Here is a 21,691-nt window from a genome sequence, read left to right as displayed (position 1 = left end):
CAGAACATAGGTGGGTGGAGTAGACAACAGAATTCTGGGAGAGAGAAGGCAGACGCTTTAGGCAGTCGCCATAAGCAGTTGCCATGCCTCTCCTCTCCAAGATGGACGCAGGTTAAGATCTCTCCTGGTAAGCGACCACCTCGTGGTGCTACATGGATTACTAAATATGAGTTAATTAGCCAATAAGAGGCTAAAACCAATGGGCCAGGCAGCGTTTAAAAGAATACAGTTTCCATGTAATTATTTCGGGTGTAAAGCTAGCCGGGTGGCAGGACGCAGCCCTGCCGCTCCTTCTACAGTTTCTTCAAAAGTTGTCATTTTATTTATACAGAAGGATGTTTAGCTTCTGTTATGTGCAGTTGCACCTATATGTATGGAGGCACCACAATTCAGTGCGCAGAGTAAGAGCCTGAACTTATCTCACAAGGACACCCTGTGGTGCTTTCTTTCAAGAACAAAATGATGATACCATTGTTTTAAAACTAAGTCCTGGACCCACCTTTATTTATATCATGTGACATTTGGGATAAGAAGGGCTTCCTATAAACTAACTTATAAAATACACAGAAGGATCAGTCTTGGACACCGCTAAGTTAAAAAGCTGCCCTTAATGTTTTGTAAGTAAAGATTACTTTTAGAATAAAGTCAATAATGGGGTTCAAGTAAGTCTCATATTTAAAGGGCAGGAATGAAAGAATCATTTACAGGAAATTTCTTCACTAACGTCAGGCACAGGTAGAACAAAGGACTCTAAATCGTTCTGGTCCATGCTTGGGACTTGATCAGAGAGCAGCATCTGCAGTGCTTAGCATCATTTATTCTACTCCTGTCTGATGAGGGATTTCAGAAAGAAAAGTGAGTGACCTGGTCTATGTGTCAGATATAGATTCTTCCTAGGTCACAGCTTGGCACTTTGAGAAGATGAAAACCATTCAGAAGATGCAGGGACCTCCATGCACAGAAACTTGTTAGTTGTTCATTTTCTCACCTCTTGTTTTTCTTGTCAAAATAATTAAACCATAATTAAGCTTGAAATAACTGCTGAGCAAAACAAATGTAGTAATTGTGGAGAGAGAGGGAAGCTGTACTTCAGGGACTGGGGCTCTGCAGAGGCCTTCCTTCCCCTGACACTGTGACCACATGAAACTTGAAGTCGGCAATACCTGATGTCAGCCAAGAGCCCCACAAATCCTGACAGTTCAAATATGACCTGACAAGTGTTACCTTCCCAGAGCTGCTCCAGAGCCTGAATGCACCACAGAGGTCCAGTTGAGTACATGGAGGTAAGGAGACTAGTTCCTGGAGATACAGAGATGGAACAGAAATGCTGAGGTATCACTCTCCATCCTCAGGCTGGAGAATCATGGGTGGCCCTTAGCCTATCTTACCTCTCTAAATAGATCAATAAGATAGATAAGATTTTCAGATGTCTAAATTCTGGAGACGATCATGATACATTGCAGTAACGTTAGCACTGGAGAGATTTGGCAGGGGAATTGTTCAGGGCTAGCCTGGTTACAGAGGGAAACTCTCTCCCAAAAGTGACTAGATAAACGAAAGAAAATAAAAACCTTCTTTCAGGTGTAACTTTGCCAGCACTGTGACTTCAACAGTGTCACTAGAGTCTGTAAGCCTTGCACTTTTCATTTTTGATGTATTTTCACTTTTCTAATATTGGCATAGTTTTTACAATAGCCTTCTAACCTTGTTTGATGGTTTTCTGGCTGTATCCACCTTAAAGGCTCCTGATTTTATCACATACTATTATAATACTTGTGTTAAATTCAGTCATTATTTGCCTGGCTGGGTGAAGAATACAACACTCAGTGTAACAGTTATCGTTACTGTCTTGAGAACTCTGCTATTTAGGATCCAGGCTGTGGAGGAGGACATCCTCAAACAGCTCATCTTAAGTTTATCCCATGATAAGCAGCAAAGAGAGCAAAGACCAACAATCTTTTAGGTTTTGTCTGCTTGCCTGCATGCTTGTTTCTTCTAGAGAAAACCAGGATGGGTGGACGTAACCTGTCGCAGGCTCTTGGGGGTTAGACTCATCCTGACATCACCCATCCATCTAAACACAAATCTGTCCCATCTTTTAAATTCATTTCCTTTAGCATTTCCCACATAATTTGGAAGATGAGACACCTCTTCCTCCACTGAGAGTGACTTAAGTAGAAAGGAATCAATTATTGGGAAATCAGAGCCTAGTGTCAAATATGACTTAAAGCTTGGAAAATGGAAGAGAGGATAAGAAAAGTAGGAATGCCCATGAAAACAAGGATTGAACAAACATAAAAATTTTAATGTTGTCTATCAGTACTTGTGTGAACTGAAATAGGGATTCTGACAGATTCTAATCTCTGACAAAACACTTAATTTTTATTCTAAAATTGGTAGTGAATGCTGATGTGCTTTTTACTAATATCTGGAGCATATTTCATTTGTACAGATCTTTAGAAGATATTGTGATTTCTAGGACTCACTTACACAGGAAATAATTACCTCACTGCTAGAGGAACCATTGAAAGCAATAACTGACATTTCTAGAGTCATGAGGCCACCTGAAAACAAATCTAGGAACAAGGCTAGGTTGAGGAAATTACCCATACAATCATCGGTACATAGACAATTAAATCAATCCTGCCATACAATCATCAGTACATAGACAATTAAATCAATCCTGTCAGTTGAACAGAAAGGAGGGCAGTGAATAGAGACATTGCATGCACTCAGAACACACAAACCCATGTCGCCTTTGGAATGTTCTGATTTCTCATATTCTAGAAAAGGTGCCCTGAGAAATGAGAATGGAGCTCAGGAACTTGAGGAATAGCATCCTACCCGAGTCCAAGTTCTGGAATCAGCTCGGACTGGTAAATAAAAAGCAGCTTGCCGGACAAACAGGTTGAAGGAAAAGCAGTCTGCAAAACCAACTAACATAATAGCTGCTCAAATGGCCACACAGAAGCAAATGCTACCATAAACTCTTAGATAGTGGAACCCCTGCTCACACCAGTTGCCCCCATGTACCGTGCTACGTGCAGTTGATATCAAGGACTTATAGCTTTTGGCAGTATATAACACCCCATTAATCCTGTTCTTAGCTTTACCTCATCAGCATCCCCTGGTCCAGAGATGTTTTATGTTTCCTTATGTGTCCTGAGGTAACTCACTGGGGTTACAGATGGCCAGAAGTCATCTGCTAGGATCAGAAATCTCTGCTACCCTCTATTCTAGAGAGCAACACAAAATTCTGCTAGACACCATCCCTAGCTGCAGCCTGGCAGTTACATGAACATTTTCAAGTTATATTTTGATGATTCAACTTTATCTGTAGGGCTCTATGTGAAAAGGTTGTGCAATTGAACTTGACATTAAGAATGACTTTAAAAAACTAGATATACTTATATGGAGTGAAATCACAGAGTGATCAACATAAAAACTTTAAAAATGTTAGGATGTAGAAATTGAAGTCATAAGGCTTTGAAGTCAAGTGCAAATCTCGATATTGTTATACTAATTAATAGGGAAATAGAAACAAAGCCTTTGTCTTTGAAATTCAGTGGGAAAATACAATGAAATACACACACACACACACAGAGAGAGAGAGAGAGAGAGAAAGAGAGAGAGAGAGAGAGAGAGAGAGAGAAGAATTTTGTTTGAGGAAATTTACAGTTTGTTTCAGTTAAGATGAGAGTTATCGATGTTAATCCCAGCATGTGGACAGACAGACCCATACACACAGAGACACACATAAAAAATTCACATTTTAACAAGTCAATTTTGCTAGTATAGAGCTCAAACATATGTCCTTTAAAACTTTACGGTTTTATTCCAGTTCCCAAGCTCCCCTGTCAGAGTACACACATAACTCAGGGTCCACAGGGAAGAGGAGGAGCTCAGGGCCCCAGTCTACATCATCACATGTGTCCATCACTGACTCTTGTTCACCAGAAAATGCTATTTTGTGAAATGTTTTTCAGACAAATGTCTAGCATTGCTGATACTTTATGGAAAAAAAACTCTTTGTATCCTGAATACAAGATTTTCTACCCAGAAAGGAAGAAATGCTCATAAAATTTATTAAGCAAATAGTTTTCCTTTTCATGAATATGTTTGGTATGCTGGGAAACATTTATATTTCTGTGAATTATATGTTCAGTTGGTGGGGAGGGCCTGAGAAGAAACCCATACACCTTATACTCATCCACTTGGCTTTCACAAACATCATAATGCTTCTTACAAAAGGATTGCCAAAGACAATGGCAGATTTTGGTTTGAGAAACTTCCTAGATGACATAGGATGTAAGATCCTCGTTTACCTGTCAAGGGTGGCCCGTGGGGTCTCCATCTGCACCAGCGGTCTCCTCACTGTGGTCCAGGCCATCATCATCAGTCCCAGAACTTCTGGGTGGAGGAGGCTCAGACCAAAGTCTGCATGGCACATCCTTCTGTTCTTTTCATTCTTTTGGATACTCAATGCTTTAATAGGTATGAACCTAATCCATTCCGCCACAAGTACAAGCCTGAATATATCAGAGTTTAAGAGTGAAAACAATTATTGCTATTTTATGCAAGAAAGTAAAAAAACAAAACAGATTGTTCTCCCTCTCATGGTCCTGAGAGATGCTGTGTTTCAGGGAGCCATGGGAGGGGCCAGTGGCTACATGGTACTTCTTCTCCACAAGCACCACCAGCATGTCCTCTACCTTCAGAACTCCAAGCTTCTCTACAGAACTCCCCCTGAGCTGAGAGCTGCTCAGAGTGTCCTCCTTCTGATGCTCTGTTTTGTTTTCTTCTATTGGGCTGACTGTGCTTTTTCTCTATTTTTAAGTCTCTCTTTAGTGGATGATTCCTTGATGGTAAATATTAAAAAATTTCTGGCCCTTGGTTATGCAACTTTTAGCCCTGTTGTGTTGATTCACAGGGAATGACTTCTGCCTGATTGTTGGCATGCCCAATGGGAAAAATTGAGAAAGTATCTCTTCTATTTTTCTATTAGATGATTGTGAAAGAGCTCTTAGTTCTGTAATATTGTGGGTTGATGTGGAAGGGTCTTCTGGTTTAATAAAGAAACTGCCTTGGCCAGCCCTTAGGTGGGTGGAGTAGACAGAACAGGAAGAAGGAAGTGAGGTAGATGGCTCAGTCAGATGCCACGCCTCTCCTAAGTTAGGCAGACTGCCGTGCCTCTCCTCAGTGAGACAGATGCCATGAAGCCAGCCACCAGGCCAGATGTGCTGAATATTTCCCGGTAAGACACCGCTCATGGTGTTACATACATTATTAGATATAGGTTAGTGAAGATGTGAGTAAAGAGGCTGAAAATAATGGGCCAGGCAGTGTTTAAAAGAATACAATTTGTGTGTTGATATTTCACATGTAAAGCTAGCCATGTGGGTCAGATGCCGTGCCTCTCCTCAGTGAGACAGATGCCATGAAGCCAGCCCCCAGGCCAGATGTGCTGAATATTTCCCGGTAAGACACCGCTCATGGTGTTACATACATTATTAGATATAGGTTAGTCAAGATGTGAGTAAGAGGCTTAACCTAATGGGCCAGGCAGTATTTAAAAGAATACAATTTGTGTGTTGCTATTTCGGGGCATAAGTTAGCCGGTGGCCGGGAGCTGGGCGGGACAAAAATCAGGCCTGCCCGCAGCTCCTCACTACAGTGGGTAATACAAAATTCTCACAAATCAGCTTAAGTATATGTTTATTCTTAGGCAGTGTTCCTGGTGACTCAGCCTTGACCTGAGAAAGATATCTTTGTAAATACAGTGATAATTAAAACCTCATTCTCCACCTTTCCTCTTTTTGGAAGAGATTCTTTTAAAATTCCTATATTTGTATTGTGTATCGATAATTTACCAGCATTATGTTCTTGTAGCACATCCATGCCTGGTGTCTGTAAAGAGTGAAGAGATTGTCAAATGTCCTGTGACTGACTGCAGTTAGAAGCTTTGTTATACACAAAAGTGTGGTTGCTAGGAATTGAACCTGGGTCCTCTGAAAGACAAGCTAGTACTCTCAACTACTGAGCCATGTCTTTAGCACAAAGAGAATGGTCTTATTTATATTTTGTAAACTGATTTTCCTATCACCAGTACAGGAACCACACAGATGAATTTGTGTAAAAGGACATCGTGCATTGGTTTTCTGGCTGTTCATACCAGAATAATGACACAGAAACTATACTAATTGCAACACTGTTTCCCTGATGGCTCAGCTGGATTTCTAGCTAACTCTTACATCTTAAATTAATCCATTTCTATTAATCACCACGAGGGTGTGGCCTTCTAGTACGGTTCTGGTGTCATTCTCCTCCAGCAAGTACATGGCAACTGCCTGACTCTCCCTTCTTTCTCCCTTCCTTCAGTTTAGTTTTCCTGCCTAGCTCTATTCTGCCCTGCCATTGAACAAAGCAGCTTCTTTTCTACCCAATGGTAATAAAATATACTAACAGAATAAAGAGTGGCATTTCAATATCAAATTTGGCAAATTTTGTCAATTTCATAGTGATTTAATCATGTTATCCAAAGAAATCCATATCTTGTACCTGATGATGTGCTTGATAAATGTTAGTTTACCTATGATATAGTTTTGAGATTCTTCAAAGTGTCTGCATGTTTCCATCTGTAGAAAATATTTTACAGAATTGTGAAAAATGATATGAATTATGACCACTTCCTGGAATCTCAATGCACCAGTGACAGAATGTAAATGCACTGAAATGTTTATGTAGTCTTATATTTATGAAGGTCCTCTGCAGGAATGAAGATTGTCCATATGGGGTAAACTGGGTAATAAATACATGTAAAGTTTCATTTTATTCATCTATAGTTTCTATGTTGATTTAAAATGTAGATTTGCCAATTTGCAAGATTAATATGCAGTGTGATTGAAACAGACTGAGACTTGTTTGCAGCTGCCCTTGTTTAATGCCTGGTTGCTGTCCACATTATCCAGCTGTTTGTCATCAAAGAGCTGCAAAAGGATCTGATTCTACATCCATTTAAGTGAAGGATTCACTGCTTGATTTCCTAAATTACATTTACACAATAAGATATAGAAATGGTTCTAACAATCTGATAGATGCATTCTGAAAAATAATAATTGATTTAATCATTGATCATGAAATTATAGCATCACTAGAGGTAGTTTTATGCCTTATTTGTAAAAATTGCTCTGTCATATGTGGCTAAACATCTGTTATATTTTGGGTGCAATGTGGCTCTACTTTATAATGATGTATACATTTTTATATTTTGCTTGGTTGCACTGTATATACAAAACATTGAAGTAAGTGATGTGTACTGTATTGTGCTACAGATTATTAAATACTTTGTTCTTCCACTATAAAGATTTATTTTACGCATGTGTCTGTGTGAGTGAGTGTCACATGTGTACAGGTCCCACACACACTGAAGAGGACACTGATCACAGGGAGCTGGAGCTCCAGGAAGTCATGAATCCTAGATGTGAGTGCTGGGTAAGGAACCTGGGTCCTCTGCTAGAAGAGCAGGTCTCCTAACCATCCCTCCAGCTCCATCTCATATTTCTCATGTAGTGTGACTTGTTTGTAGGGAACATCTACTACTTCTCTGAGTCTCACCCTCTTCTATTACAGCTGTTTTTCCAGAAACTGACATGAAAGCTGAGGCTAACAGACACTTTCATGTCATTTGACTCAAAAGGAAGTGATGTGAGAACATGGAGAAAGAGTGGAGGGAATTGTGTTTAACCTGAATGATGGAGACAGTGTTCACCATTAAGAAACAGATTTCCACTTAAATCAATGAAAAGAGACAGAAAAGGAAATTTCATATTTGTCACAGGAAAAATTCAGAGAAGAACTCTCATTACTGAACATCTATGCCCCAAATACAAGGGCACCCTCATACATATAAAAATGTCTAAAGCTTAAATCATACATTAATCCCCACCCACTAATTGTGGGAAACTTCAACACTCCACTCTCAACACTGACAGGTCAGTCAGACAAAAGTATTAACAGAGAAATAAGGGAACTAACAGATGTTATGACTCAAATGGACTTAACAGATATTTATAGAATATTCCATCCAAACATAAAAGATTATACCTTCTTCTCAGCACCTCCTGGAACCTTCTAAAAAATTGACCACATATTCAGAAACAAAACAAACCTCAACAGATACAAAAAATTGCAATAACCCCGTGTATCTTACTGGATCATCATGGCTTAAAATTAAAATTCAACAGCGATACTAATTTTAGAAGGCCCCCAAACACATGGAAATTAAACAATGCTCACCTGTATCACCAATAGTCAAGGAAGAAATAAAGGAAGAAATTAAAGACTTCCTAAAATTCAATGAAAATGACCATACACGGTTTCTCAGGAAATTCGGGATCAACTTACCCTAGGATCCAGCAATACCACTCCTGGGAATATACCCAAGAGATGTCCTATCATACTACAAAGCATTTGTTCAACTATGTTCATAGCTGCATTATTTGTAATAGCCAGAACCTGGAAACAACCTAGATGCCCCTCAGTGGAAGAATGGATAAAGAAAGTGTGGAATATATATGCATTAGAGTACTACTCAGTGACATCTTGAATTTTGCATGCAAACAAATGGAAATAGAAAACATTATTCTGAGTGAGGTAACCCAGAAACAAAAAGATGAATATGGTATGTACTCACTCATAAGTGGGTTCTAGCCATAAATAAAGGACATTGAGCCTATAATTCGAGCTCCTAGAGAAGGTAAATAAGAAAGTGAGTCCAAAGAAAAACATATGGTTATCCTCCTAGATTTTGGAAGTAGACAAGATTGACAGGCAAAAATTTGGAGATTGGGGGTGGGGTGGGATGGGGGTAAGGAGACAGGGGGAGAGAGAAGGGAGAAGGAGAGGATGGGTGTAGAAGGAGCAGTGGACTGCATTCCACCACCCGGCTCCTGGACAGCTAGCTTTACCTGCAGCCCAGCTCCCGGCCACTGGCTAGCTTTACACCCGAAATAATTACACGGAAACTGTATTCATTTAAACACTGCTTGGCCCATTAGCTTTAGCCTCTTACTGGCTAATTCTCACATCTTGATTAAATTATTTCTATTAATGTGTATAGCACCACAAGGTGGTGGCTTACTGGGGAAGATTCTAGCCTACGTCCATCTTGGGTCAGAGCTTCAATGCATCTGTCTCAGAGAGAGGAGAGGCATGGAGACTGCTTGAGCCATCTGCCTCACTTCCTTCTTCCCAGCATTCTGTTCTGTCTACTCCACCCACCTATGTTCTAACCTATCAGGCCAAGCAGTTTCTTTATTAATTAACCAATGAAATCATCAGATAGATAGAAGACACACCTATATCACACTCCTACATCAATGGGGAGAGCTTGGGGAAATGGCATGGTTGGGATGGAGGAAGGGTGGATATGGGAGCAGGGAAGTAGATATCTTAATTAAGGGAGCCATTTTAGGGTTGGCAAGAGACTTGGCTCTCGAGCAGTTCCCAGGTGTCCAAGGAGATGTCCCCAGCTTGTTCATCGGGTAGCTGAGGAGAGCGAGCCTGAATTGGCCCTATCCTATAGCCACACTGATGAATATCTTGCATATCACCATAGAACCTTCATCTGGTGATGGATGGAGATAGAGACAGAGACCCACATTGAAGCACTAGACTGAGCTCCCAAGGTCCAAATAAGGAGCAGAAGGAGGGAGAACATGAGCAAGGAAGTCAGGACCGCGCACTGAGACAGTGGGGCTGATCTAATGGGAGCTCACCAAGGCCAGCTGGACTGGGACTGATGGAGCATGTGATCAAACTGGACTCTCTGAATGTGGTGGACAATGAGGGCTGACTGAGAAGCCAAGGACAATGACTCTGGGTTTTGATCCTACTGCATGTACTGGCTTTGTGGGAGCTTAGTCTGTTTGGATGCTCACCTTCCTAGACCTGGATGGAGGGGGAGGACCTTGGACTTCCCACAGGGCAGGGAACCCTGACTGCTCTTTTGACTGGAGAGGGAGCAGGATGGGGAGTGGGGAGAGGGGAAGAAATGAGAGGAGGGAAGGAGGTGGAAATTTTTAATAAAAAAAGATGAAAATGACCACACAACATACCCTAATGTTTGGGACACAATGAGAGCAGTGTTAAGTTCACAGCACTAAATGCCTAAATAAAGAAGCTGGAAAAATCCCACACTAGTGAGCTAACAGAACACCTGAAAACTCTAGAGCAAAAAGGAGCAAATACACCCAGGAGGACTAGATGGCAGGAAATAATCAAATTGAGAGCTGATATCAACAAAATAGAAACAAAGAAAACAATGCAAATAATCAATGAAATGAAGAGTTCGTTCTTTGAGAAAATCAACAAAATAGACAAACATTTATTCAAGCTAACCAAAAGGCAGAGAGAATATCCAAAATAACAATATCAGAAATGAAAAGGACGACATAACAATAGACATGGAGAAAATACAAAGAATCATCAGGTCATACTTCAAAAATATATACTCCACAAAATTGGGAAACTTAAAGGAAATGGACAATTATCTGGGTAAGTATCACCTACCAAAGTTAAATCAAGACCAGATAAGCAAACTAAATAGACCTATAACCTATAATTAAAGAAATAGTCATCCAAAGTCTCCCAATCATTAAAAGCCCAGGACCAGATGGTTTCAGCACAAAATTCTACCAGAATTTCAAAGAAGAACTAATACCAATACTCCTCACACTATTACACACAATAGAAAAAGAAGGAACATTGCCAAACTCTTTTTACAAGGCTACAATTTTCCTGATATCCAATCCACACAAAGATACAGCTAAGACAGAAAATTATAGACCAGTTTCACTCATGAACATTGTTGCAAAAATACTCAATAAAATACTGACAAACCAAATCCAAGAACACATCAGAAAAATCATCCAACATGACCAAGCAGGCTTCATTCCAGAGATGCAGGGATGGTTCAACATACTAAAATCTGTCAATGTAATCTGCCATATAAACAAACAAAGAAAAAAAAACACATGATCATCTCATTAGATGTTAAAAAAGCCTTTGACAAAATGCAATACCCCCTTCATGATGAAGGTCTTGGGAAGAGGAGGGATACAAGAAGCATACCTAAACATAATAAAGGCAATGAACAGAGCAAGCCAACAGCCAACATCAAACTAGATGCAGAGAAATTCAAAGTGATCCCACTGAAATCAGGAACAAGACATGGTTGTCCACTCTCTTTATATCTATTCAGTATTGTACTTAAGGTACCATGTGGATTTTTTCCTTTTCTTAGTAAGGCATTCTCATTTTGCTTCCTCTGCTTCTGGGTGGTGGATGCATCTCTGTCTTACTCTTTCCAGAATTCTCCTTTTTTCTCCTATTTTCCTAACATTGCTACAGAGAAAGAGGAGAGAAAGGGAGAGTTTTTCTGGTTAAAAAAACCATAAATAAAGCCAGCTATTTTCACATGTTGTTTTCTAGTTTCCTTAAAGAAAGGATGGTATTTGTTTATTTATTCATTGCACTTCCCATGTTCACAGAGTATACATCTTTGGGACTGGATGGGCACAGGTGCATGTTGAGGCCGTACACATGCAAATGTGTGCTCATCTGCATGCAGGAAACTGAGGTTGGTGTCAGCAAGCATCCTCCATCGTCCACTTCACTGAGTCAAGATCTTTTAGTCAAACACAGGGCTCATCAAAATGGCTACTCTCACTGCCCAGCTTCCTCTAGGGAGAGCCTGCCCCTGGCTTCTGAGGCTGGAATTACAGGCAAGCTGCCACCCACAAGGCATTTAAATGAGGTGGCTCTCACAGTTGGAAGCTAAGCACTTTACTGAGCAATCTCTCCAGCCAGGATTTATTAATCTAAGTTGCTACCCTGTTACAATAGAATATTGTAAGCTGGCAGTACAAAATGGAGGTGACCAGTGACCCCAGCATGTCCTCTGTCTGCGGTGGTCAATTTTCTCTATGAAATTTCTGTATGGAAGCTGCATGAGGGACTTGCTTTTTGAGATTTTATTGTCTTTTATTAAATTAACTAGTCAGAGAAGTATAAGCTTTAAATTGTTTTATTTTCCTTTATATTTCAAAGACAACAAAGTTAGAGGTTTCCCAAAAACAATAAAAACAGACAACAGAGGGAAGTATTCCTTGTTGGACCAGAGATATTATTTTAAAATTTCTTTTATTATTACTATATTTTTAACATTAAAAACAAATTTAAATCCAAATACATTTGTAACATATTCTTCCCCTCCTCCAAGTACCTCCAGATCCTCTCCTCCTCTTTACCCACCAAACTTCAAACTCTTTCTCAAAAAAACAAAAACTCAATACAAGAACAAAACTCCCCAAAACAGAAAAAAACAAAATTAAAAAGTACACATCCAAAAGAGAAAATAACCAACAAACTATAACCAAATAAGAGTACAAATACACATGCACACACACACACACACAAAATAAAACGAAAGGAAAAACTGTGGAGTCTAATTATGTGTTGCTCAACTACTCCTGAATGTGAGGTCCTGGAATGGTTGATATGCCCAGTGTCTCTCTATTCAGGTCCCATATGACATTTAATGTGATGGAAATGAAAGAATCAGGAGAGCTCTGTGCACAGAAACTTAGTTCATTTTCTGACCTCACATCCTTCCTCTCAAAACAATTAATCCCTCATTAAGTTTGAAATAAGTTCTGAGCAAAACAGATGTAGTGATTATGGAAAGAGGGAAGCTGTACTTCAGGGACCCGGGCTCTGCAGAGGCCTTCCTTCCCCCTGACACTGTGACAACATGAAACTTGAAGTCTGCAATACCTGGTAGAAGCCAAGAGTCCACAAATCCTGAAGTATAAAATGACCTGATAAGTGTCACCTTCCCAGAGCTGCTCCAGATCCTGTCAGCACCACAGCGGTCCAGGTGAGTACATGGAGGTAAGATCTTCCATCCCATCGGCTGTGCTATGGAGAATTTCATTAAAGCAGAAAACTCTCTGACTAACCCAGGGAGCAAGTTCCAGGCTCTGTGATTCTCAGGACCTCTGCTTTCCTTCTGTCCCTGGCTCCAGAAAGATTAAAGGAGACTAGTTCCTGGAGATGCAGAGATGGAACAGAAATGCCGAGGCCTCGCTCTCCATCCTCAGGCTGGAGAATCAAGACAGAGCTCTGGGTGGGCCTTTGATTAAGGTTTCTACCTTGTTTTTTTGTTTTTCTTAAAGAAATCACTAGTATATAGAAGATTTTCAGATGTCTGTCAAACTCTGGAGATAATAATGACACACTTGTGTAATGTCAGCACTAGAGAGACTGAGGCAAGGTTTTTGCTGCTCAGGGCTACCCTGGTTTACATACATGTCTCAAAAATAGCAAGACAAAAGAAAAGCAAACAAATTTTCTTGTTTTAGTCACCATGTTTGCCTGCCTTGTGACTCCTACAGTATCACTAGTTCTTGTGACGTTGGTTCTTTCCATTTTTGGTGCATTTCCACTTTTCAAGTATTGGCACATATTTCTTTTACAGTGACATCATAACTCCTAATTTGAAGGTTTTCCTTCTGTATCCACCTTTAGTCTCTGCAGTTTTTTATATATGCCAACTATAGTCTTTGTATGCCTGGTGTATGTGGAGAAACTTAAACCACTAAGTGAAAGACTTATCATTACCGTCTTGAGAATTCCTGCTATGATGGAGCAAGGCTGTGAACTAGAGCATCCTGAGATAGTTCATTTTAGTTTTATTTCAGTGCTAAGTAGTAAAGACAAATAATCTGCTTTGCTTTTGTTTGCTTGTTTTTAGAAAACCTGATAGGATGTAATCTATCAGGTTATTGGGGTTTATTCCCAGACATGGGATTATCCATATAGCTAAAAACAAGTCTATCCCATCTTTTAAATTAATTTCCTATAGTATTACTTAATATAATTTGGAAGATGAGTCATCTCTCCCCCCTCTAACAGTGCATTCCAGTAGAAGGAATCCTTATTAGAAGATCAGAATCTGTTCTGAAATATGACTGAAATTTTGAAGACCAGAAAAATAGGAATTATCAGAAAACCAAACATTAAATGAATAGGAAAGTGTTAATATTTTCCATCAGTATTTAAGTTGAATTATTGAAGGGATTTTTACATATTTCAACCTCTTACTAAACACTTAATTTTCATTCCAAATATGTTGATGCATGATTATGTGCTTGGTATTAATGCCTAAAGCATATTTCATTATGTGCAGATATTTGAGTTGCTATTGTGATTTCTAGGAAGTGCTGATAATTCAGGCAACAATTACCCCTCTGTCAGAGGAGCAGTTGAACAACAATAACTGACATTTCTAAAGTCATGAAGTGTTGGGGCAGCTGGCCCAATCCCTGCGTTCAGGGGCGTGGCTGCCCCCAGTGCCTGCCGGTACAATGAAGCAACAGAAACTTAAACAGCTCAGTTTATGCAGGGCACAGGTGACATCATGAAGACAGACATTTAAAACAATCCTGTGAATTTCACAGGAAGAAGAGCAGTGTGAACAGAGGCATTCCAAGTACTCAGAACCCACAAACTCATGAAACATGCAGATTCCTCTTCTTCTAGAAAAGGTGCCAATAGTTATCACAAATCCCCGAGAAATGTAAATGGAACTTCCAGACATGAAGAATAGCATCCTGCCAAGAGCTAAAGTTCTGGAATCGGCTCAGACTGATGTAGAATAAAGCAGCCTGCCTAATAAACAGGTTGGAAAAAAAACAAGAGTAGAAGCACATTTCAAAGCAAGCTGACCTAACTGCTGCTCGCACGGCCCCACAGAGGAAAAGGCTACATGGCTTCTTTGATGGGAGAATTCCTACTCATCCCAATATGCCTAAGCCACTGTACGGTACACAGCCAATGCTGAGGAGTCATAAGTCATTAACTGCTCTCATCTCACGGCTGCACCTAACACCTCATTAATCCCCCTTCTTCCATCATCTTCTCCCCTGGTGCAGAGCTGCTTCCTGCTCCCTGAGATGCCCTGAGGTCACTCACTGGAGTCACAAATGTCCTGAACTCATCCACTGGTGTCACAATTCTCTGCTACGCCCTCTTAGGAAGCACTACAGTGTTGTTCTAGAGACTCCCTAGCTGCTACCAGGTGGATCCTTGAATTTTTCAGCATATCTTTTTATGACTCAGCTTTAACTCTCAGGTCCTATCTGGAAAAATTTTACAATTTGACATGGCATTGAGGATTACTTTAAAAAATAACCAGTAACATGTATATGGAGTGAAGTCACAGAATGGTAAACATAGTAACATTTAAAATATTAATATAGAAATAAAATAGAAGTTATAAAGCTTCGAAGCCAAAGGAAAGTCTAGAAATTATTATATTACTTGAGATGCAGAAAAGGAAGGAATATCAGACCAAGGAGGGGGCAGTGTGGAGGGTAAAGTTAGCAGATCTGAGAGATGTAACAGGTGCTGACCCAGCAGCGTTTTCCAGTGTCTGTGTGATGTGGGGAAGGCAGACAGGGTCAGCATGAACCTTAGACTTTAGGAGTTGGGTGGGAAAAATGAAATAGAATGAGAAGCAGAAAGAACTTTTGGATGGAGAACTTTGAGTTCAATTCAGCTATGCTGAGAGTTAACTAGGATAATACATGCATGCAATCAGACAGACAGACAATCTGAACAAGCCATTTTTCCTAGTATAGAACTAAAAAAAATCTCCTTTAAAAGTTTAGATTTTGAATAGCAATTACAAAACTAACCTGTTAGAGCACACAGAAAATCCCAGAGTCCACAATGGGGGAAAAAGGAGGCATGTCAGGGATTTAATCTGCAACATTATATATGTCCATTGCTGCATCTTGCACACTAGAAACTAATATGGTGCAAAATGTGTTTTTCAGATCCACGTGTAGCATTACTGATACTTTCTTGAAAAAGTCTTTGCATCCTGGACACAAAGTTTTCTACCTAAGAGGGAAGAAATGGTTTTGAATTTTATTAAGGAGACAATTTTTCTCTTAACGACTACGGTTGGTACGCTGGGGAATATTTCTGTTTCTGTGAATTATATGTGCAGCTGGTGGGGAGGCACTGAGAAGAAACCCATACATATTATTCTCATCCACTTGGCCTTTGCAAACATCATAATCCTTCTTGCAAAAGGATTGCCAAAGACAATGGCAGCTTTTGGTTTGAGAAATTTCCTAGATGACATAGGATGTAAGATCCTCGTTTACCTGACAAGGGTGGCCCGTGGGGTCTCCATCTGCACCAGCGGTCTCCTCACTGTGGTCCAGGCCATCATCATCAGTCCAGGAGCATCTGGGTGGAGGAGGCTCAGACCGAAGTCTGCATGGCACATCCTCCCATTCTTTCCATTCTTTTGGATACTCAATGCTTTAATAAGTGTGAACCTAATCTAGTCCATCACAAGTACAAGCCTGAATAAATCACAGTTTAAGAATGGTTACAGCTATTGTCATTTTATGCTAGAAAGTCAGAAAATAAAGTGGATTGTTCTCCCTCTCATGGTCCTGAGAGATGCTGTGTTTCAGGGAGCCATGGGAGGGGCCAGTGGCTACATGGTACTTCTTCTCCACAAGCACCACCAGCATGTCCTCTACCTCCAGAACTCCAAGCTTCTCTACAGAACTCCCCCTGAGCTGAGAGCTGCTCAGAGTGTCCTCCTTCTGATGCTCTGTTTTGTTTTCTTCTATTGGGCTGACTGTGCTTTTTCTCTACTTTTAAGTCTCTCTTTAGTGAACAATTCCTTGATGGTAAATATTCAAGAACTTATAACCCTTGGTTATGCAACTTTTAGCCCCATTGTGTTGATTCACAGGGACAGACTTCTGGCTGAGTGCTGGCATGCTCAGTGGGAGAATTCAAGAAACTGTTTCTCCCATTTTTCTGTGCAATGAATGTGGACCAACTTTCAGTTCTACAATATTGGGCATAAGTCAAAATATCACAAAGTAGCATAAACTTGTCTTTATTTTCAGACTATCTTCCTAGAGCCTCAAGTCTTAAGCAGAGAGAAGGGGCTACCTAGCAAACTAGAAACCTCATTCTCTTTATTGCCTCACTTTGAAATGACTTTATTCTTTAAACTTTTTCATATTTGTATTCATTCCTTGTGTATGAATAGTCCTGTATTATTTTTGTATATCTTGCGTGTGCGTGGTGCCTCTAGATGCTGGAAGATTCTATCAAATGCCCTGTTACTGACTGGAGTAAGGCTTATGATTCGGAACCAAAGTATGGTTGCTGGGAACTGAACCAGGATCCTCAGCAAAACCAGGTAGTACTTTTAAGTGAACCATCTCTCAAGCACTGAGAAAATGGTTTTAATTGGGATTTGTAAAATTGATTTATTACTACCATGACTGGAAGCATAAAGTTGCATTTTGTAAATTTTATCAAAATTCATAGTGATTTAATTCTGTTAGTTCAAGAAATTCTATGTCTGGTACCTGACACTGTTTTTGCTAAATTTTAGTACTATAAGGCTATTTTGGTAATCTTCAAAGTGTCTGTAAGATTCCATCCACAGAAAAGATTTTCAGAATTGAACTGTGAAAGGCTGAATGCCCTGTGCAGTCAGTCACTAGATGACCAATGCTCAGTCACAGAACTTAAATGCCCTGAAACTTCTCACTGGTCTTATATTCGTGAACATTCTCTGCAGGAATAAACACTGTACATAAAGGATGAACAGGTTAATGAATACCCAGTTAAATTTCATTTTTTATCTGTCCATAGCTTCTATGCTGAGTAATAAAATGTGAATTTGCCTTTTTCAAAATACATAAATAAATGTACATGGAAGGTGTCTGACCCTCTATACCGAAAAGCTCAGTTTTCTGTGCAGGCTACGTAAGAGCTTTGATGAAGTTGTGATGTGAAGAGTGTTTCAAGTTTTCAGTAAAGGGTTCTCCTTTAAAAAATAAATAAAGAAAAAAGAAAAGAGACGGAGGCTTGTTAGCAGCTGCCCTTGGTTAATACCAGGTGCTCTGCACAACACTATCCAACTGCTTGTCACCAAAGAGCTGCAGAGAGTCTGATTCTACATTTATTTAAATGAAGGATGTGAGATGTGACACTTAAGTTTTTAAAAATTAAGGCATAAATCTACCTTTAATGTGCAATATTCCTTTACACTGTGTATATATATCACTGTGATTAGTTTAATAAAGAAGCTGTCTAGCCAATAGCTGAACTGGTAGAGGTTAGGCAGAACTGGCAAACAAAAAGAGAGTTCAAAGAAGAAGGGAAAGTGTCTCAGGAGTCTCAAGGAGATGCAGAGGAAGCAGAAGATGAACTTGCCTACTGAGTATAGGTACTGAGCCAGGTGGCAGAGCGTAGACAAGAAATATGGGTTAATTCAAAACGTGAGAGTTAGCTAGTAAGAACCTGAGATATTGGTCAAGCATTTATAATTAATAGTAAGTCTCTGTGTGGTTATTTGGGGAGCAGCTGACAAGCTAGAGCTTATTGGCTGTCTGGACAGACAACTCTGCCTCCATCTAACAATTGTACAATTTTTCTTTTCAGTTATCATATCCACAACTATTTTTCAGATGTGCCACGTCCGATTAAGATGCTGTAATAGTCTGGGTTTGGGGTTCACCGCAGTTCTACTCTAACATGATGAGTATTATCAGGAAAATAAAGCTGTGGCTACTCGGAGCTTGTCAGCCTTCACCTTCACATTCTCCCTCTCATGCAGCTTTCACTAGGGAGACAATAAAAAGAATGTCTTCACCCCAGATAAGGCAAAAAGTATGCAAACAATTGGCCTTATTCAGGTAGAGTCGAGTAAAGCAGTTTACCTGGATCACCTGGGTACTTCATTATTTATAGGCAGGCACAGGGAAGACACAAAGTATATCTGGAAAGTCTGGCTCCAACATGGATGACAGCCCCCAAAAAACTGTACAAGGAAATATTCCAACTCCCAATCAAACGTTCACTTCCTATGTGCTCCTCCAGATAATATGCGGCTCTGTCAGGAGGAAGAGAAGATGTGGAAACAGGCCCCACCTTCTAGCCCTCATGAGACTTTAATTGCCTATTAACAGCACCATAAGGCAAGCTACCTCCCTGCTCTTCAGTGTTTATCATTACCGAGGTTGTAGGCAAGGGTTTTCTGTGGGACATACAGTAACTCTACTTCATGGTGGCCAATGGCCATGGCATGCTTGAATGAAACAGAACCACCACAAAACTCCTCTGGTTCGTACATTCTCTCCACTACCTCCAAACAACTCTCTTGATATCTTTTGAGATGCTGAATCCCAAGTCCAAGTGGGCCCCTGAGCTGGTTCATAGATTGGAAATGTGGGTGAAGGAAGACTGGTCTGGGGAAACTGGGAAAGAGTGACAGAACATGTCGGAGTTTATGGTGCTTGTTTCCTCAGTTCACATCTTTCTTCGAACAGTTAAACCATAACAGCTACTGGGGTAACTTCTGAGCCAAACACTGTAAGGATTGTGGAGGAAGAATGGAGACCGCAGTTTCCTGACATGGTGACAATGACAACTGAAGTCTTTGTGGTGCTTCCCTGTACAAAGAACCACAGGAATCCTGAAAGTACAGATAGGACCTGGAACTGCTTACACTGCAGACTTGGGCCAGCACTCACCTTTGGGCTCACACGGCAAGGAGACCTTGAAACCCTTTAGTTGACTTGAGTGTAGTGCTAGGGTGGTTTGTGTGCCTAGACATATACACATATACAGACATAAAACAAATCAATGTTTTTAAAGATATAAAATTATAACTTTAGACAGAGTAGAAGCGGCAACACCTATAGACTCTGAGATGTAAAAGAACTCGAATCAGCAAATTCCCCAAGTGTCTGTGCATAGGACATAGATAGGATCATTGATTTAGCCCCTGCCATTTGGAATTGCATGATGGTAACATGGAGGAATGAGATAATGAAAATGAAATAAGAAATAACTCCACAAATTAGGAAAAAAATAGGTTATCTTCAACCACCCTGAGCTTGACCATGGGCAGGATAAACAAGGATTCGAGCAGCTTGATTTTCCACTATGGGGCTCAAGTAGTGTTGCTAGAAAATTTTGGTATTTGTTCTGTGTTGCAGAATATGCCTTTACTGTGTGAAGATGTGCCACTGTGATTGGCTCAGTAAAGTGCTAAATGGCCAACAGCTAGGCAGGAAGAGTACAGGTGGGACTTCTGGAGACAGAGACAATCAGAGAGGAAGAAAGGCAGAGTCACCAGCTGGATGCAGAGGAAGCAGGACATGCAGGAGGAAGAGAAAAGCCACGAGCCATGGAACAGCATGTAGATTAATAGAAAAGGGTTAATTTTAGTTGTAAGAGCTAGGTAGAAACTAATCTAAGATAAGGCCAAACTTTCATACTTAAAAGAAGTCTCTGTGTCATTATTGGACAGCTTTCTGGTTGGACAGAGAAAGACTCTGGAATAGAAATGTAGTAATTTGAATACTTTCTCGAATAGAAATGTGGTGATTTGCATAAGAATGGCCCTCACAGGCTCCTGTATTTGAAAGGTTAGTCATTATGGTGGGGACAATATATGAGCAGGATTAGGAGCTGTGACCTTGGTGGTAGAAATATGTCAGCAGGGGAAGAAGCTTGGTGGTTTCAAAAGCCCACTCCTGGCCCAATCTTTATCTCTTTCTCTTTCTCCCCTCCCACCCCTCTCCTCTGCCTGCAGACTAGGACATAAATCTCCACTGCTGCTCCAGTGCCATGAGTTCCACCAGGCTCCTACCTTGCCCCCAAATGATGATAACGGACTATCCCTCTAAAACTGTAAACATATCCCCAGATAGATGCTTCCTCTGAAGAGAACTGCATTGCTCATGGTGTCTCTTCACAGCAATATAACAGGGACTAAGACAAGTAGATGTCATATATGTATTAGATAGTATAAGCAAAGTGGCGCTTGCAACAGCATTCGTGGCAACACAGAATGATCTGTAACGTTACCATATATGAAATTACAGAGTTCTTAGAAGGATGGGGGACTGCAAACTTACAAGCTTGACTGTCCTGTACACAGAAGAAAGGAGCTCTGAGATGAAAGGGATTTGCAGATATACATTATTGTTACTGATACTTTCTTTAAAAGGGTATTTTCAAGATTCAGGTTTATCAGTCTGTGACCTAAGAAATGGATTTGAATTTTGACAAGGGAATTATCAAGTTGTTCTGACTTGATATTATGAGGAGCAACTCTGTTCTTGTGAAATGTATATTCAGTTCGGGCGGAGGAGTTAAAAAAAAAACTACCTTCTTCACATCCATCTGAATGTTATCAACATTATAATGCTTCTTTTAAAAGCATATCTTTAGATAACAGTGGTTGTTGATTTGAGAAGCTTTCTGGATGATACAATCTAAAGGGAGTTGTTTACATGAACCGGGTGTCCCAGGGCTACTCTGTTCTATGGGAAGTTCAAGCCATCATAGTGAACTCCAGAGCCTCCAGGTCAGGCTGAGGTCTGCACAGCAGGGTCTTCTCTCCTGTTCCTTTAGATTCACAATTCCTTCACCATCATGCATCTCCTCCATCCATCAGGAATTGAGCATGAACACATCACAGCTGAGGAAGCTGGCTCAGCACTGCTGATTTCTACAGGAAGGACAGAAGGGGAAATGGACTTTCCTCACTCTCAGGCTCCTACTCCACACA

At 40.4% G+C, this 21,691-nt stretch overlaps 1 protein-coding gene and 1 pseudogene across 1 annotated transcript; both read left to right on the top strand.

The window, feature by feature from the left end:
• Positions 1–4,070: 4,070 nt before the first annotated feature.
• Positions 4,071–4,937, top strand: LOC119816527 (vomeronasal type-1 receptor 4-like). The gene has a single exon (XM_038333272.1). The coding sequence runs from the start codon at positions 4,071–4,073 to the stop codon at positions 4,935–4,937; it is 867 nt and encodes a 288-aa protein (XP_038189200.1).
• A 10,921-nt stretch (positions 4,938–15,858) lies between these two features.
• On the top strand, positions 15,859–16,919 carry LOC119816535 (annotated as a pseudogene).
• Positions 16,920–21,691: the final 4,772 nt, after the last annotated feature.

The sequence above is a fragment of the Arvicola amphibius genome, chromosome 6 (genome assembly GCF_903992535.2).
Source record: "Arvicola amphibius chromosome 6, mArvAmp1.2, whole genome shotgun sequence".
NCBI classification, from domain to species: domain Eukaryota; kingdom Metazoa; phylum Chordata; class Mammalia; order Rodentia; family Cricetidae; genus Arvicola; species Arvicola amphibius.
The sequence above is the reverse complement of the archived record's forward strand: the minus strand, read 5'-3'. Positions and strand labels throughout refer to the sequence as shown.